Below are 20277 nucleotides of genomic sequence, written 5' to 3' on the forward strand. Positions count from 1 at the left end.
TGAATGAATTCATACATACAAAAATATTTTCCAGCAAAGCATACTCAAACAGACATAGATATTTTCCCATTATTCTTGTGTATTACTAACACAGCTTTAATTTTTAAAACTCAGATTCCTCCAAGCAAGCAATTCAAGTCTATCCAGGACACAGCTAGAATCAAATATTTTCCTTCTTAAAACAAATGAATTATTTCATGTCAAGATGACTCTTGGAGTTTATACAACCAATGATGTTGACCAAGAAAGCAGAAAAAAAAAAAAAGAGAGAGAGAGAGAAGAAAAAATCTGTAACTTGCCTTTTATATTTTGGAGAGGAAAAGGCTTAAGTGGCCAAGTCATTTTGTTTAGAAAAATAACTGGTTTTGTCTAACTATTTTGCACAGCAGAAAATGATAGCTTTGACAAAGCAGTAATGGCCAATAAGGAAATACATTTGCCATGTTTTGATTTTCTGATTTTGGCTCCTTACTCTCTCCCATTGACTAAATCATGATTTACAGTTAAGGTCTTGCCTTAACTTAGAAGTTTCTAAGCAGTATCAAAACTCACTAACCTCTTAAAAAAAAAAAAAAATGTTTTTTGGCCTGCCTTTCCCCAGGAAGTATCCAGATTAAACAGTAAAACAGAAAACTAGAGTGGGTAACTATTCACTTGGAATAAGTTGATGCTTGAACTAGTGACTATATACAATTAGGATGATAGGGCTCTTGACAGAGAAACTTGTCTTACGGCCTAAGTTAGGACTGAAGGGACGCGAGGTCAAGCCAGTGAGCATCCTTATAAGGTCTTATTTTTCTTTTCCCTTTATAAAGCCATCATTCTTCTACCCAGCCTTAAGTAAGATGATTTAGAGTAGACAGAAGAATGAGTTCTATTACAAAATATAGTTTCTTATTTGCCAGGAAATGTGATCCTTGAAAAGACAAAGCACTCTTTTCCAAAGAAAATGAGATTTGCAACCTCCTTGCAGCTCTCTATCTTTATCAATTTAAGAATTAATGGAAAATAGCCTGAGAATGTACCCATGCGGAGGCCTAAAAATGCCCCTGTAAATCCCCTTGGTATTCTCAGTCTCTGCTGTACCATATTTCTCCTCCTCCTCAGATGTGTCTCTTGACCTTGAATCCCACACCAGGTTTGGAATCTAAATTTCCCTAAGGACAAAGGCTTCAGATCTCCCAGTTCCACTTGATTTGAAGTCTCCCTTCGCCAAGATCAGCAACATATGAAGACACTTTTATTAACAGTTCTGTTGGCCTACGACTCCCTCCCACATGCCTGGGAACCCAACTCACTCTTAATGGAAATGTCTACATGTCCACGCAAGAACAAGGGAGATACAGAGCTGTGTGCACATCTGTGTACACAATTTTAAATTGGATTCTGAAAATACTGCTTAAAGTCCTCCTATATTAAAAAAAAAAAAAACATGGAAGCCACTGGAACATTTACTAATAGGCAAATCATTTAATAAAGCAATATATCCCTACTACAGGACATCATACACCCATAAAAATTCTTGATTCTATATATTATTAAGCTAGAATGAGAGCTGCAATATATTCTTAAGGGGGGGGGGAAGCAAGAGAGGGAGAGAAAGAGACCTGGGAGGGTGTGTGTTCACATGTTTACAACACACACATGTACACAACCATGGGAAAACCAAGTACATGCCCCACATTAAATATTGATTAACTCCAGGGGTTATGCTAAAGACTAGACGAAAGAGGACTCATGCACACACAAATCTAACTCACCTGAATTCAATTATATGTGCTTAGGCATTGAAGGTAAAATACTTGGCAATAAAGGAAGATAGAATAATCATTTAAATAGTATAGAGATTCTGTCATTCCATTCAGTGAGCGGGAGTCCCAAGTGGGGGTGAAGAGGGAATGTGAAAGAGATGGCACTTCCATGAGCTGATGCTCCTGCTGGGCATCCCCCAGTGAGCTGAGGGGCCCCAGAAGAACACTCCGGCTACGACTCCTCTCAGATCCAACCAAAAGCCAAAAATGGAGTAAACACAGAAACAGCCATGGAATAAACACTCATTTGCTAGTATTTACCATGCTAGACTGAGAGAAGGTGTAATGAACTTGGAATCTGCAGATTTGTCAGGGTCACATGTACACGTCAAATGTCTGATTTTGTGCAGATGTAGAATCTCTTTTCTGGATAAAATCCAACCTCACTGTACTGGCTTTTATCGATGCATTTATGTGTTGCTTGAGATTCTGTAGTGGACATGTGTGATGTTTTAATAAATTTTAAATACTGATAAAAAAATGGATAGTTTAAAAAATATTTTAATACATAAACAATATGTTCTCTGGTAATTTCATTTCAGGTCACCAGATTTTTAAAAATTACATCTTCTCATAGAAATAATACCCCCATAAAAATAGCTAGGCAAAAAAGCAGTATATGCTGCATATAGAAACAGGTACAGGGAATACATGTCCATCACTGGTCAGTCAATTACTAGTAAATACACTTAAAACAAAGATATATTCCCTTTGGCCTTAGCATAATCCCCTTAGAGAGTCTAGGTTAATAATGGTACTAAAAACTCCCACTGGGAATGACAGTTAGACTGGCTATTTTATTAGATGCTACATGTGTATTTTCTCACTTTAAGTCTGCAATACCTCTCCCCAGAGTGTTCATTATATCCCATTACAGAGATGAACAAACAGAGTCTTAGAGAATTTACCAAAACTGCTGGAGTCCCCACAGCGAGTAAGGCAGGTGAAAGGAACTTTAACAAAAGTTTATTATTTTTATGTGCAAAAACCATCCAGAGACAGGCAATCCAGGACTGATGTGTCAGCTCCATGGCCTCCCCAAAAGCCGGGGTTCCCAACCATCCCCATAGGTGGCCGCTATGTTCATCTCTGGATCCAAATGGGCTATTGGCACGAGGTCCATTCTAGGCAGAAAAGAGGGTGGATGGGCAAAACAAATACCTCCCCGCAAGTCAGCTCCCTTTGAGTTCCCCTACAACACCTCCACTTACAACTCTTCAAGTCAGAATTCCATCACAAGTCCACACTTAGCTCTAAGAAGGAGGCGTGGTTGAAAAAACTGGGAGATTTAAGAACCAGAATGATTACTATTCAATCTGATGTTGTTTACACATCTGTGATTAAACTACCCCATCTGTGGTGTCTCCAGGACATTCAGTAATGTTCACAGAACTCAAAAACTCTGCAAAGGTGAGCTGTTTTGATTTTGTTAGGTACTGTTCTGCTTTTCGTATTTTTGTAAGTTGAAGGAGTGGGTTCTGGGATCAAACCACGTGAGAACAAAGCTTTCGAGGAGATGAACAGCCAGGAAATACAGACATCTTGGGGGGGGGGGGCAAGAATCAGCAGGAGCCAGGCGCTGAGTGTAAACTCTGCAAATGTGCAGAAATCTTAGTGTTTTCGGTAAAGAATATGACTAAAAATGCCGGATTCAAACACTTCACACAATATTTAGGGCATGACTCTAGAACCATAAATCAGAGTGAGGATTTCAGGGACAAGAACACAAAAGACAAGTTCCTGAGATGAAGACAGAAAGCAGGGTCAGAATCTTAGACATCCTGCAAGCTGGAACATGACCCAGTGAGTCTCAGGCTTGAGATGGCCAGAGCCAAAAGCTCTCCAGCCTCGACATTATGGAGAAGGCATGATGTCTGCAGGGAGAGGGTTCCAAAAACTCACTGATAATCAAAGGAGGAAAGGTGAACTAGGCTTAAACCCAGGGAAAGATATAATATGGAAAGAAAACCATTTCTCTGGGAGTTAATATTTTAGGACCAAGTATCAAGTTAGGGTAGAAGAGAGGCCTTTGACATAAGTAAGCATGTAACTTTAATGACTCACTAATCACTTATGTGTTTTATCATAATTATTGATCCCATTGATAATATTATAACCCCCATTTCATAAATAAGGAAACAGGAGTGGCAAAAATTTGAGTACCTTGCCCAGAACTCCAGAGTTGGCAAGTGATCATGTCAAGCATTGAAAGTAGGCAACTGGGGGGCAATCAGTCACTCTTTTAAGATGCGGCCCAGAAGCCTGGAGTTCCTTATCAGCAGTGGTGTGGGAAAGACTGGGGGCAGGGAAATTAGACCACGAAGATGAGCTCTGAAAGGAAGGTAAAGACTCAGTACTTGCATCCTGGATGAAGTGTAACAAGAGCCAGGTACTAACGGGGGCTGGCATGGCTCTCTCTTGCCATTCATACACCGTAACGTTCCTGCGCTGCACAGAAAGATGGATATGGTAGGAAGACTAAGGGCCCTCAGAGATGCATGAGCACAAAGCTTTATGTCAAAGGTTACCTCTTTCTCAAGGACTTTAGCCACAGTATTTAATTCTTGCTCAATGAAACTCTCATAGACATTTGTAGAAATTATAATCTGCATTGCATTATGGGTATTTGGTATTTCATCTCCCTACTCAATGGGAAGTTGTCATATTGTCCTCATCTTTCTATCCCTTTCAACAGCAGAGGGTCTAGTAAAATGTACAGCACCTCATAAGTACTGGCTAAGTTCGATTCAATTAGCTCTCCCTGGTCACTAAAATTGAAACTCTTTTAAGTGAAATATTTCAAAAGTGATTAGAAAAGATTTTTTTTAAGATTTTATTTATTTATTTGACAGAGGGAGAGAGATCACAAGTAGGCAGAGCAACCGGCAGAGAGAGAGGGGGAGAGGGAAGCAGGCTCCCTGCCACGCAGAGAGCCAGATGGGGGGCTCAATCCCAGGACCCAGGCAGAGGATTAACCCACTGAGCCACCCAGATGCCCCTAGAAAAGATTTTTTAAAAACACAATATTTTATTTAAGTTTAATCAGACCTGTTCAAATGGTTATTCAGGGATGCCTTGAAATATTAGCTGAAAGTCTTCTTATGTAACCAAACCTTTTACTCTTCTCGAAGAAATAGTCCACCCAAATTAGTTTACTTCTCCTCTGACCTCCCCCGGTACAGGAATAATCTCTGGGTCAGACCTTTAGCAGTCCAAGGAAGATTCATGTGCCATTTACAAGTGGACACCAGATTATACATTAGTTATACATTAATATAAATGTAATCACTTTCAACTAGGCTCAAACGAAAATAAGTCTCTTTCTTATGATTGACAACATAAGAATCCCAACAGACATGACTTTCAAAGTGTATCTAATACAGCTGCTCTGAGGCTGGGCCAAAATGACTATCCTTGCTTGACCTTTTGAGCTTTGGATCAGTAACAGGCCCAGGCTACATTAAGAAAACTAAATTGCTCTCACGGCATCCAATGTCCAATAAATACAAAGCTAGGCTATCTATCTATCTCCCATTCCATCTATCTATCCACCCATCCATCCATCCTAGCTCACCTTTGTGATAATATAATATAATATAATATAATATATATATATATTGTTATATGCCTAGACACATATTTATACATAGTGAGCACTCTGTGCAAAACACCATTCTATGAGTTTTACATGTGTCAGAGCTCACAACCATCCTGTAAGGGAGGTATTGTTGTTATTCTTATTTTACAGATGAAGACATCAAGGCTCAGAAAGTTGAAGTAATTGCCCAAGCTCACAATTGGGATGTGACTCCCGGAAATTCTCCCCCAGAGCCCAGAGTATGAGTCACTCTAGGCCACCCTATCAGAACAGGATTTTATTTTCCTCAAAGGGGTGGGGAGGTCTACGAAAGCTACTCTATTTCTAGAAAACCCCATGGAGGTAAAGGCACAGGTGCACATAAAAACATGAAAGACAACTTGCTATGTTTCTCTCTTCCTAGGGGCAACAGAGGAACTGTTCCTGAAGACGTAATGGAGAAGCCACATTGGAAGCATGGTACAAGCTGGCATGTTGGAGAGGCAGCCAGAAGGCATGCTGTGTGCGAAGATCTCATCCGCCTGGCAAATGTCCTCAGAGCTTTTACAGGGGCAGGTCCTGCACGAGGCCCGGGGGAGCAGCCCTCAATGGGCATCAGTCACAAATCGGAGAATGGGGAAGGCACAAAGTTATTTCATTCAGCCTTGAAATAAAGAGAAGCATTTTGCCTTCCATGGGGAATGTGTACATATGCAAACAAAACCATGCATGACTCAGGGCTGCATTTGTATCTGGGAGGAAAGAATGCAGTGACTCAGAAGTTAGGGGTAAACAATAAATCACTTTCCATGGGAGATCAACAAGGGCACCAGAGGCCAAAGTATTCTCTCTGCAGAACTTTCCAGAAAGGAACCGGAGACGCTTCTTCAATAGGGACATTTTACCTGATGGCACCCGTAACTAGTTTCACCACCTGAACACTGCGTCTTACCTCTTACCTTTCCAATGAATGAACAATTAAAAAAAAAAAAAATGCCTTGAAAAAAATGCATTTGGAACTCATGATATTGAAGAGACCTTGCCAGAGGCAGTACAAGCCAGAGAAGCCGGGTAACAGTCAAATTTGGAATGAAATATTAGACAATACTTCGCTTTCATTCCAAAGGGCTGCCCTTAATAATACTGCAGCCTGGGGGACAGACAACATTAAAATTAGGAGCTGTGGATTTTCAGTATTTTTGAAGGGTTGAGCCCCAGCCTGTAAGGGGAAACAAATCACAGAGAAGCACCTGTGCCCTTCCAAATTACTGACATGACCACTTTGCACTGCCAAGCGGTGTGCATATTAAAGATTCTCACTAGACATCTCTCGGCCCAGGGGCCAATAAAAAACCATTTTGCTACAAACTCCTTCTTCCCCTGTTAGTGTTGGACTCTCATGCTTAAAGACATTGTGGGTAAAATAAGTTGTGATTTTTCCCCCCTTCAAATTTGCCAAACCCTGGTTGGAATGCATCGTGTCGTCCTTTAACCAAAGGAGCGCCTGGATCATTCCCAGTGACCCAACCAAGTCTATGGATTCAGGTAAGCAGCACGTTCGTGTGAAACTGGTACAGGCGAGGGGTGTTTCTACCAAGAAATTTATCTTGACCCATTCCAGTATCACAACCTGAATCACTCCTTTAAAGTGTACCAGAGAAATGAATTTACGTTTACTCCAACCTTCCAAAATACCAAGTTTCACGGCAGCTGAAAAATTCAAGCCACTAAACCAAACCAAAAAGCAATCACTTCTAAGTCTGAATTGCTTGGTTATTTTTTCCCTGTTACCTTTTTCTGACATGCACTTCTATCTGTGAAACGAATCCTAAGCATAAGAAGGCAAATCAGAGTTCAAAGACACAACCTGCCCCCCCCCCCGGAATTTGGGGAAACAATATTCTCCCTCTTTTCCTTGGTAAAAAGAAAATACAGGCTTATGTTCTGCGAATATGGTTAACATTCGTGATCCGGCTAGAGGAGCCCACCAGACTGGCTCCCCTTGTGAGGAAGGTGGGAGGTTTAATCTGTCATAAGGAGAGTTATAATTAAGTGAGTGAATGTTAACAATATTATTTCCACCGAAGTTTGGACGCCAGGCCTGAGAATAGTATTGCAACACGTGATTCCACAGTGGAGGAGCGCTAGGAAGATATGGGGGAGGGTCGTCACTTCCCAAAGTCACTTTCCAAAGACCCTCTGAGGCTCTCCCCGGGAAGGGGCAGAAGCCCCCGCGGAGAGTGCGCCCCCCGCGCCCGCGGTGCACCGGCTGCCCCTTACCTGCGCAGGTGCTCCCGTCGTAGGTCTCGCACACCCAGTCGTGGCACTCACACAGGGGCCCGAAGTACACTCCGGGCTCGGTCACGTGGCAAATGCAGACCCCGCAGTCGCACCTGCCGCGGCCGTGGCACAGAGCGCCCCCTGGGGGCTGCCCGGGCGCCCGGCAGCGGCGCTCCGACTCCGCCCGGGTCAGCCTGCACGCGGCACCAGTCCCGCTCCTGCAAGGGCGGCAAACCACAGCGGGGCCGCGGTCAGGAGCAGACACCGCCCCCATTGAATCTGAGCGCCTGTTCCCCCCCCCAGTGCACACTCGTATGGCGACGTTCAACTTCACAGGAAGGAAGTTTGAGGTTCCACCTTTCTCTGGGGGCCACCCATGGATCACGCCAAGAGAAATGACAAACACCCAAAATGCACCCCTAGGAATAGGACCGCCTGTCTTCCAGGTGGACACAGGAGATCTGCCCCTGCTTCTTGGTGTCTTGCTACTGAATCTTATACGCATATTTAGATTAGATGCAAATGAATGCAAAGGATGACATTTGGCTGACTTTTCAGTACTCTAAAAAAGTCCCATTGCTAGCTGCTGGCCAAGGGCAGCCGTTTTATGACAAGAAGAGGTGAATATGTAGGAAGAACTATACAGGTTATGCTAGTCTAGGGCATATTTTTTTTTAAGTTGCATTAAGCAGTTTTTAAACTATACTTTAAAAAAGTTTGGCTATCATTATGCATCTCAAAGTCTCTTTCAAAATGCAATACAGTAATTTAATACAGACCCTGTGAAACAATTCTGCTTTATAAGGTATGAGCACACCCGGGTACACAGGGGATTACCTTACTCTGGGAGCAGAAGTTTCTCCTGGTAGGTAGTAAAATAGGAGGAAATATATTTATATATCTTATACGTATAAATATATTTTTATATTTATTCACGGTATTTTTCCAAAGGAAAAGGACAAACACGGAAAAGGACAAAAAAAAATAAATAAAAGGACAGACACGAAATAACACCCACGGAAAGGAATAGGAACAGGTTGGAAACAGTTTATCCCGGGTCCAACTTTCTAACTGCTCTTGGCTCGGGGCAGCCATCCTGCAAACTTGAGCCCCGCCACGCAAAGCAGGGCAGGTTCCTCTCAAAGAATAACAAACCAAACTTACCTCAGAGATGGCGAGAAGCTCTGAGGAACAGCTGACAGCCCCGCGAAGAGAAGGGAGGACAAGAGCAGCAAGAAGTTGCTGAAGGCTGCGGGACACATGCTGAGCTCCCGGCCGCACAGGCGAGCTGGGCTCCTGCTGGGTGGGACTCCCGGTGGGGAGGGGGGAGGGCGCGGCAGGGAGAGGTGCCACCCGCAGGCTGCCAGCAGACAGACACACAGACACCACCGCGTGCAGGTCGGGCCTCTACAGGGAGCCGGGAGCGCCTTGATGAGCTGCTGGCGAGGATCTGGGCAGCGGCACCGCTCTGGGCGGGGTGCTGGTACCAAACCCTCAAGTGCGGAGTCTAGGCAGGGAAGTAATTAGAAACAGTTGTACAAGCAGATGGTTTATTTTGACATTAAAAAAAAAATGTCCTGTTCACAGATTTGGGAAAATCGTCTCTTTCTTCAAGTGCAGGCCCCAGACAAATATTTGACAAGGGACTATTTGAGCTGATTGATATTAAAGAGACAGATAAAGTCGTCCACTAGATATCAAGGGGAAGGGGACTGCTGGTGACAATATCAGCGTGAGCACTCGGGTGGGGGAATTACTGTCCTTAGAGGCTTATTTTATTATTTTTATTAACATATAATGTATTATTCGCCCCAGGGCTACAGGTCTGTGAATCGTCAGGCTTACACACTTCCTAGCACTCGCCATAGCACATAACCTCCCCAGGGTCCATAACCCAGCCACCTCTCCATACCTCCCCTCCCCCAGAGGCTTTTTAAGCAGGTGTACTACTTGCGGTATGAGTTGTGGCAGGGGAAGCACAATGAACAAATGCAACTTTTTTCTTGTACTTTTTATTCTCTGTTTTAAATGATGGATTTTTCACTTCTTAAGCCTTTAAAAAGTATGTCATGCTCCTGGCTGTTTGGGCCGGGAGTTTATCACACCACATTTTTTTCTTCTTGTCTTGGATGGTTCAAATTGTAATCGTCCCAGATTCACCCCATTCTCTCCCACGAACAGAATATGAAGAAACAAAATAAAAAATGTCTGATCATGGTGTCGACTGCATTAAAAAAACATCAGTGTCACTGATTAAGAACCCACTCTGTGCCAGTCACTTAGTATATTTTTCTCTGATTTTAACAATAACCACACAGTCATTGGCTCATTTGGCAAACCCAAGTTTAGCATCTATCAGGGGCCAGGCTGTGTGCCAGATAGAGAGGACACAACTGGAGAATTCAAGAGACATGATCCCTGCTCGTGGGAGCAAGGGGGGCAGTGGACATTCATCAAAAACACAAATACAGAAGGACAAAGTGCAAAGAAAGAGGAAGGCGGTTACTTTCAGATTAGCTGGAGATGCCTGATCTACTCAAGATGGCGGCATTTGAGCTAAAGGAGGAGGAACGAAGAGGAGTAACTCGGGTGGATATGGAGAAGAGGTGGAAGAGAGTAAGAAAACCTTCTTATTCCCATAACGAAGACCAAGAAACCAAGGACAAAGAATGACCTCTTGCTCAAAAGCGACCGCCTTGCTCAGATTCATGCAGGAAGTTACAGTGGGGGTTCAGCTGAAGGCTGTGGGACCCTCAAAGCCCCATACACTATCTCCTACACTGTGTGGTCCCCCAGGGAGGGTTGTGGAGGGTTGCATGAAAGGGTAGAAAATGTTCTTTCTTTCCTCTAAGCACTTTACATACAATAGCTCCTCACCAACTAGAGTCATCCAGGCTGCAGGTCTGTAGTTTTAACATCCAGATAAGCTGTAACAGAATGGGATTTCTTCCTGCTACGCACACAGACAAAAGACTACCCCCTGCATTTGCCTTCTGAGGCGAGGAGACAAAGAATTTCCTCTGTACAGAGCCCACCCCTTTCCTCCTGCTTCCCCAGTCTTTATCTGTACCAAGGGGGGCCTGGGCCACACGCTAGCCCACATAGCTAAGCCTCGTCCAAATGTCTGACCCTTTGTCAACCCCATAAATCCAGGTGTGTACGTGCTATTGAGGAGATCTGCCATTGGGAGGACAGACCGGGGAAGGGTGTGCACTGGCCAGAAAGTGGTCTAGACAGGGAATTCTGGAGTCCCAGATACTCCGAGTACAGTTAGGAGTGAGTGACGTGGGCTCTGGGTTGGCAAGTTGCCTGGGTCACGTGAACTAGTCCTCCTGTGGGGAGGAGGCGTGGTCTGGAGGAGAAGCAGAAGCTGTTAGAAAAATGCAAGTTCTCAGACCCAACCCCAGACCTACTGAATTTACAGGGTGCCTTTAACAATATCCTAAGAAATCCATTTGCACCTCCTAATTTGAGAAGCCTTGTAAAGCGCAGGGCCCAGGGCTGGGACCATGGAGACCTAGATCTAAGGGTTTTATACTCATTCCTGGTTCAACTTCCAGCGCGATATTCCTTCCCAGCCACGTGGAACCCTATGAGGACAGAGGAACAGGCTCTCCTGCCAACATCTAAAAACCTTGGTGACTCAGAGACTTTGGGAATAGTGGAAGGGAAGCAGCAACTCCAAAGCCTGACTAGGAATTTGTAGAGAAAACATGGGACTTGTAACAAATGAGTCATGTCTTACTTACTTTTTGTGTATTTTCTGAGGGGGAAGAAAAGAATCATTGTGAAAGAGGGATGTGATGTTTGAACCTTTCTTCCATGAATTAGAACACTTCTTTGACCCTGTGGTATTTTCATACAGTGTGGTGTGCAACGAGGACTATCATCGTTACCGAGAGTGCAGCTATGAAGTAGAGATCGGATGTACTAGGTGACAGAAAGCACTTTTGTTATGTTACTTACTGTGACTCAGAAATAATACTCCTAGTAAGTTGAACCAGTTCTATCGTGGCTGGCTTGGTGACTCAGTAGAAAGTCTTGGACCCACAGAAACTCTGTCAAAATAAAAAGAATAGCTTAAATTTTTTTTTCCCCTTTTAGCAAACTTTTGTTTTCCTTTTTCTGCCGAAGTACTAAATGCCTTGGCATGGCCTACTTTTCCTCTCTCCCAGAGTGCGGAAACCTCAAGAACGTGCATCCTAGTGAGGGCACACACAGAGCCCAATTTCTGCCTGGAAGTTCTAAGTTTCTCTCTGACCTTTCAGACCTCGGGGCAGCGCTGGAGAAAAGGCAGTGGTTTGGATGGCAGTGGAGGGTGTCTGAGCTGGGTGGGAGGACTTCCCGCATTTGGACTCAAGTTCAAAGGGGCTGAAAACATTCTAGTCTTTGAACATAGTCCTCGAGTCCTCATACCACAGAATCACAGAATCGCAGGGTTCAAGGGATTTTTTTTAAAAGGTGTATGGTCCAAGATTAATTTTTTTGATGATGTACAACACACATGATGATTTGGGAAACCCAGAAGAAAACAAAAATTAAGGGGAACACATCTGTCTCCGAGAGCAGCACTGATGTTCTCAGCCTTTGGCTTCAAATCTGCTCCTAGAGGTCATGTAAAATAGTATCCCGGGCATGAGCCTTGCTTAAACTATTTCAAGATATAAAGTGTGTGTTTCCCTGTCCCACCACAGGTCTACACACACCCCACATAATTCTACACTTCTCAAGATAAATACGCTCATTCCCATCATCTCTTCCTCACGTGTGTAACTTCAAGACTTCGACACTGTAGTACTTTTGCTGTATCTGGTACGGATGCTTCTGTCAAGTGTGAGATGCACAAATGAGACCATAAAGAAGGTGTGGTCTGATGCGCGTGGAACTTTTGTTTCATAAAATGGCGCCCAAACACAGAGGGCAAGGGGAGACCGAGAAAGAGGCAGGCCACTCCAAGTTGGTAAGCAGCAGGTGTGATAAGTAAAAGAACTTACTTATAAGGCTTGTCTAGGGCAGCCTCAAGACACACAGATCTTCCCACCCATTGGCTAGAATCTTAAGTGTTGATATAGAGCCCTTAACTGTGGTCGGTCACGTACACCACCCAGATGGTCTCAACCCCACGTGGCTCTCTCAAGGGTCTGTCCTCGAAAATGATTTCCACTGTGGGAACAGTGGACAGAATGTACATTCCAAGGACAGGAGAGGGGGTGACAAGCCTCTGATTGCCTGTAGCCAGTTCATGGATCTACTGGCAGCCCCGTCCTCTCCATGGTCTCTTCCAACAGGAACACATTGGTGTTTTCAGCAGTTTTCCTTCATGGGCTACCTTTCTACTAATGAACTGAAGATCAGCTTCTTGACTGTCTCATTAGTCCACTCCTGTGCTTCTACAAGCGTGTTTACCCCCAAATACAAGTTGATATTTGCTTTATTAAACTTTATCTGAGCTCACCTCTTTTATTCATTTAATTTTTTAAAAGATTTTATTTATTTATCTGTCAGAGGAAGAGAGAGAGAGGGGGAACCAGCAGGGGGAGCAGCAGGCAGAGGCAGGGAGCCTGATTTGGGACTCGATCCCAGAACCCTGGGATTATGACCAGAGCTAAAGGCAGATGCTTAACCCACTGAGCCATGCAGGCATTCCTGGGCTCACCTCTTTCATCCAGAGTCTATCCAAAAATCATTATGGATACTATTTTCATATTTCTCTCAGTCTTTTAAAAGTAAACATGATGAGCACGCTTCCTCCATCCTTATCCACATAATTAACAAGGTAGGTGAAAAAAATGAAGACGGAGGACAGCCAAACTTACATGATACCATTCTTCAAGACAATAGCAGTTCCCTAAGAAGCATACATTGCCCAGGCAATCCATCCTCTTCCCAGAGTCCAGAGTTGTCTGCAATCAGCCCATTTCATTCACAAGAATATTATGACAGATCTCATCAGTTGCGTTCCTAATCTTAGTTTACCAGGGAAAACTTGGGTTTTCATTACCTTTCCTGCTAGCCCTGAAAATAGTTCCCAAGGTGTGTTACACACTTGGTACCTGTGTGAGGTCTGGACATATTAAAGATGCAGGACAGGAATACCAGATCCACGAATCAGCGATGACACAGGGGACACAGAGGATTCCTGATCCGCTGTCAGATGACATTTGTGAACTCCTGACATCATGTAGATACAACATGAATCCGAATAACACTGACGCCTTTTCTTACACTCCTAGGATTATTAATTATATCGTTCTTTACCTAATTCCTGTAGCCACAATTCTGAGAGTTAGCTTTGATTCCTCTCTGTAATTGATACCGATTCCTCATCTTAGTAGTTCAACCTCCCTCTTCCATGTCTTCACCCGTCTTTTTGCTTTTATCTTGTGCGCCATTGTCATAGCCTCCCAGCTGGCCTGGAAATACCCAATCTCATCCTGTTGTGTCTCCTCTTACCCAGCTCCCTAGAAGACCCTTCTAACATACAAATTTTATCATCTCCATTTCTTATTGAAAAATATTTTTTTCTTATTGAAAAAATTTTAATAGTTCTCCATGGGTTGTGGCATAAAACTCTACGATTTCACACAAGACACTTCTTGTTTGGACTCTGACTATGTCCGTAGTGATGCTCAACCCAGGTGCCCACTCCAGGGCCCAAGCACCCACCCCCTGGCCCACAGCAGGAGACCCAGCTCACAGCTATACCCCTCCCTGGGAATTGCCCAGTGTTTCAGGAGCAGCCTTCATTAAGGCGGATCACTCAGATCCAAGAAAGTCTCCTAATTCCTACTTGCAATGGTACTGCCATCCTTACAGCCCTCTTCCATGGGGATGGTAGAACTCTGTCCTTGTGCTTCAGGTCAACAAGACAGGGAAGACTCCAAAACGGAAGGCAGCAAGATACGTGAGATGTGAGGCTGAATGAGAAAATTTTTTAGAAACGTGCACATACGTATGTACATATTTATTGTTCCTTTCTGCCCTTCCTCCCTCCTTTCTTTCCTACAATCCTTCCTTCCTCGCTCCCTCCCTCCTTCTGTCTAAAACTGCTCTCCTGACCAAGCACCCTTTGTTCTGTGTTATTTTCTTGGCAGCCCTCACCAGGGTCTAACACTATGTTTTTTCCACTTATTTACACACTGTGTATTATCTGTCATGCCCCATTTAAATGCGAGTTCTGGGGGCACCTGGGTGGCTCAGTCCCAAGTAGCTGCCTTTGGCTCAGGTCTTGATCCCAGGGCATTGCATCCTCCCTCTGCCCCTCCCCCCGCTCCTGCTCTCTTCTCTTCACTCTCTCTCTCTCTCTTTTTCTCTCAAATAAATAAATACATCTTTAAAAAAATAAAAAATAAATGAAAGTTCCATGAGAACAGGAATTTTTGCTCTCTTGTCCTTTACTATAACTCTAACAGCCCGCACAGAGTAGAATCCCAACAAATATTTGTTTAGGGAATGATTGAATGAATCAACGAATGAATTTTAAAAGTTTGATACATCTTGCTTAAATTTAACAATTTGAACTAAAAGAGAGAATTTCACGTTTAGTGGAAAGAAAGAATCAATACGTTGTGAGGACACGAGTTGAGGCAAGCAAAATGTAAAAATCAGTGAGAAAACTATGTCATGAAAAAAATCAAGAACGCTAATCTAGAATCAGATAATGAACAGCTCCTACTGCATGTATGCAAGCTAATTGTTCAATCACTTAGTCAAGTTTGAAGTAAAAAATAATCTTATTTTCACTCAAAACCCACTTGAATAGTATTTGTAGCCACAAGGACGCTTCCAGGTTTTCAAATGGTAAAAGGTGCACCAAAGCTTTCAGGAAGGCTGAATATTCCCGGGCAGCAATAAAAATAAGTTTAAATTTCCAAGAAAAAGAACTTTTCAGCTGGGCCAGAGCTGTGGAATAAAAAGGTGTTTAGTTAACATCTTTTCCAGACATTAGTGCAGAACCAGAAGACTTTTTTTTCCTCCCACGTAGTAAAAACACCTGGAAATATTAGGAGCCTTTGGGATAAGAAATGATCTTTCAGCTTCTGAATATTTTTGCAGTTCTAGTTGATGCTAAGGGGAAATTTTAGGAAAAAAAAATTTATAAGTTGTTTTCATTGACTTTGGGGGAAAAGAAATTTCTCACTTCAATGTTATTTAATCCCAACAAATAGATCCTCAGCTCTTACAGTCATGCTCAGCTGTTAATCAATTAATAACAACTGGGGGGATGCAATCAGAAGTGGACAAGTACAGAGAACACTGGACTATTTGTTCAGAGAAAGGTTTCTGAGGCTGCTGTTTTCATCCCATAGCTGCCTAATCTTGGCAGGCTTCTTTAGCCTGATGAATTTCTGCTTCCAAAATGGCATGATTAAAGGGAATGTTGGTTTTCCCCAATTCTAAATTTCTGTGACACTTATTTTCTTTGTATATTTGTCCAGAACCTTCCAGAAATAAAGAGGATTAGGAATATATATATATACATATACATATATACACACACATATTTATACATACACATATATAAGCAAATATATCTATTATTATATAAATATTATATCTATAATATAACATATTATATAAATAAAATGTAATTAATATATAAATAGTACATAATATTTCCTATGAATATTCATTCATCGTATTTACATATATTCACTTACACGTATCCATATCTCAGGGATGGAACTGATGAAAAACTAGCACTTAGTTTTCTGATAATGGGCTTTTATATACAGCTGGTTTACATAGTGAAGTCCCCAAAAGTTAAAAGTATTTCATTTAGGTGTCGTTTTATTTGAACTCTGTGCCAGGGCCTTTTCCACTCTGAGGGCTGGTTTGCAAAGAGGTTCAGTAGTGTTAACCCTTTCCTCTCTTTGGACCACGCCTCAGGGGGTCTATGCAGCATGTACCAGAGGGTTCCCTGGTTTAAAACTGTTATCCAGGCAGTGCCTGGGTGGCTCGGTGAGTTAAGCCTCTGCCTTCAGCTCAGGTCATGATCTCAGGGTCCTGGGATCGAGCCCCTCTGCTCAGCAGGGAGCCCGCCTCCCCCTCTCTCTCTGCCTGACCCTCTGCCTACTTGTGATCTCTCTCTGTCAAATAAATAAATAAAATCTTTAAAAACAAAACGAAACAAAACTGTTATCCACACTAGTGCTTCCATTATCCTCACTGTCATTCCAACCCAAGCAGGACCCATTCTACATAAATCAGGAAAAAGTAAACAGAGTAAAGGGATGTTATCTAGGAGATTATCTAGGTGAAGAGAGATGCCTGAGTCCGGAGCCTTGCCTTGAGTGTGTGTCTGAGACAGTGACAAGCACTGTGGGAATAATAATAGCGTCTAAGATCTTGTATTGGAAGTGGAGTTACAGGTATAAAGAACGTTATGCGGACTTTGATACCATTTGTTTGACTAAACAGCTTGTCAACATTTTCTTCACAAGAAAGTTGTCAGAAAAACATTTTACTTTCCTAAACAATGACGAATTTGAGTCTCATACAACTTTTCAATGGATATAAGCCTGGTAATCAATGCAGATAAATTACTGCAAATACCAATTAAATTGCTTTAGGAAAAAGACGAGGAGGTAAATGAGGTCAATAACTAAAAAGAAGAAAAACTGAGTAGCTGAGTAAGAACAGGAATGATAAAGCCAGTGTTTCAAGGGAGAGCAGCTTATTATCTCGTCAGAGTAACTCCGTCACTGATCACTTCTCTGCCCACCTTCTGCTTTCCCCTTGTCTACAGTAATACTATAAATGACATTGGCCTTCCAGTAATACTATAAATGACTGGCTAAAATGGTCAAACAGCTCATTCCCTTAGTTAATTCTGCCCCCACATCAGGTGTTTTGGCATTATAGAGTCAAACGAAGCTTCATGTTCAACAACTGAAAACCTAAATGTCTTTAATAGTTCCTAGTATATGGAAAGGATATTGAACACAATGAGAAAATTGAGTTCATTGTTTCATAATTATTGTATTTTTAATTAACTCTCTTCCTAGGACTATTTGCAATTGATTAGAGTTGTGGATGAGAAAACTATAAAGTGAAGCAAAAAGGTCTTAATTAAATGATTTAACTTGTGTATTTTTATTTTTATTGTCTTGACTCTTCCAAAGCTTTATCACAATGGCTTAAATACCTAAGTTCTTTAGGATTGGTGAAATAAACAATAATTGGAAACTCAAGTCCATGCACTTCCATTGAGAACCTATGAGGTGCCAGTCACTTCCCACAACATCCACTCAAGATTCCTCCTTGTTTCATGAACCATACAAAAAGACAAAATGTGGCCAACTAAACTGTGACATGTGTTCTTATCAGTTAGCTGTTTTTATTTTATACTTCTTGAAAGAGATCTTTTAGGCTTATTTAGAAGTGCATTTATTTTTATCATATCTCTCTATTCTATAAATAAAAGGGAAAACACAAGTGAAATAAATTGGTTGAGATATTCCTAAAACTCCTTTGCAAAATCCAACCATTCACTACTCAACTTAGAATTATATGCCTGTGTTTTTCATACCACATCATCCTCTGTGTCTTTAAGTGTCGACTATGCAATTCTACTGAAGACAATCTATAAAAGAAATCAAACTCTTTTGGTGCTGGCTTATTAGCACACTTGTATAGCCCACCAAATGTTGGTTCCAACTTCTAGAATCTTGCTCAGCTCCTCCAAATCTCCATGGTCCACATCCGGTCACCCCACCCATTTGGTTCCAAGATTGTTCTGCTACTGTCTCTGGGATTTTATTCCAAAAGGCTGACACCACATTTGCATGTTTCAAGGTTTGAGCTTTGGACAAGTGCACATCACCCTGACTGCTTTGGCCGACGTAGATTGCAAGATGCCATCAACTGCGATTGATCTGATTAGATTTTTTTTTAATGTGAAATTTTTTTTCGTAATTTTTAGTAAGGGAGGGGCAAAAGGAGAAGGAGAAAGAGACTCTTAAGCAGGCTTCATGCCCAACGTGGAGCTCGGCATGGGGCTCGAAGTCACAACCCTGAGATCATGACATGAGTGGAAATCAAGAGTCAGACATTTAACCTATTGAGTCACCCAGGTGCCCCCCCAAATTTTTCATATTTAAAAAAATTTGCCTCTGAGAATCAACAAGATTGATATTTTGTCTTACTTAATTCTTACAACAACTTCATGTGTTGGAAATGCTTTGCTCACAAAAGTCAGGCAAAGAGACCAAGACCACAATGTTAGTAAATTACAGATAAGGCATATGTACATAAAGTCAGTTGCTTCTTTTGGGATAGAATTGGTCTTAGGCCAAAGGGCAAAGCAGGTGGGATGTGTTCCACACTCTTCCATCCGCCATTTCAGCCACCCCTTCCTCCCTGTCACTTGTCCACAGACAACTCAGTGATTCACCTTGGACATTGGATCATTCCAAACCCTTGCTGTAGCAACAACGATTACCTGTGGTCATTCAGCTAGTCATTCAAAAGCAGTTACTGTTCATCTATTAAGTGCCATCGAAAATGATACCAGAATTGAGATACAAGAACAAATACGCACAAGGAGGACAGACCCAAGGAATACTTCTCACAATTTCTAACATTTCTAATGATTACTAGGGTGGTTCCTATTCCATTCCTACCGTCAAGCATATTGTGTCACAGGCTTCCATAATTTCTCACACCTCACCTTCAGTCATGAGTATAGCACATATTTTAGAACCCTCTTTCAGAAAGGACTAGTTAACCCTCTAGGAGGAGTGTGATCAGCTGAAAGCCACCCACTGTTGGCCCCTTCAGGGATGACCTCAGCTTTCTAGCCCAGGGCACATTCTTGTTGAGATAGCCCATCCCCGACTGGGTGAAGATGAGGCATGAAGCACAGCCATTTCTGCCTCACATGGTTTGCTCTAAGGGACAATCAGTGCATAGGGGCTTCCTGTGGGACGAACACAGAGCAATGTCACATGGGCAGAGTAGGTTGACGGCTTGCAGCCTTTCCTTTTCCCAGGTGTTACTTCCCAACAAAACCTCTCTACTCCTCATGCGTTCTCAACATGTGCTTTCCTATCTGCAAAATTTTGCTATTCATCCACTCGAAAAGTTCCTCTCTTCTCCTCCATGCAGTTAAATCTCCTGCCTTTTTGCAAACATACTTGCGTCCACTGCCTTGCACAAACGAGTCTCTTCAGTATCCTTCAGTCCATGTAAACAATGTCGATAGGGGCGCCTGGGTGGCTCAGTGGGTTAAGCCTCTGCCTTCAGCTCAGGTCATGATCTCAGCTGGGATCGAGCCCCACATCAGGCTCTCTACTCGGCAGGGAGCCTGCCTTTCCCTCTCACTCGCTCCCACTCCCTCTCACTCCCTCTCTCTCACTCCCACTCACTCCCTCTCACTGCCTACTTGTGATCTCTCTCTATCAAATAAATAAATAAATAAAATCTTAAAAAAATTTTTAAAAATGTCGATGATCTTAATTTATGTTGGACTTACACTGTCAGCTATTTTACTGATTGTTATGTTGTACTATAACTGCCTTATATATGTTGGTTATATTTTCTCAACATCTTAAAATAGCAGACCTGGCCTGCTCAGGTCCCCTCAGATTCAAAATTTCTGTTGGTACA

The 20277-nt window shown here is 42.6% G+C and overlaps 1 protein-coding gene across 1 annotated transcript in view; it reads right to left on the reverse strand.

The window, feature by feature from the left end:
* ITGBL1 (integrin subunit beta like 1) overlaps positions 1-9019 on the reverse strand; it is a 212384-nt gene extending 203365 nt beyond the window's left edge. Inside the window, exons 1-2 of the mRNA XM_032881088.1 lie at positions 8833-9019; positions 7669-7886 (exon numbers count right to left, since the gene is read on the reverse strand). Coding sequence (XP_032736979.1) covers positions 7669-7886; positions 8833-8930 — 316 coding nt within the window. The 5' untranslated portion in view covers positions 8931-9019. The remainder of the gene's footprint in view (positions 1-7668; positions 7887-8832) is intronic.
* Positions 9020-20277: the final 11258 nt, after the last annotated feature.

Source organism: Lontra canadensis, unplaced genomic scaffold, assembly GCF_010015895.1.
Source record: "Lontra canadensis isolate GAN:19392208 unplaced genomic scaffold, GSC_riverotter_1.0 scaffold73, whole genome shotgun sequence".
NCBI classification, from domain to species: Eukaryota; Metazoa; Chordata; class Mammalia; order Carnivora; family Mustelidae; genus Lontra; species Lontra canadensis.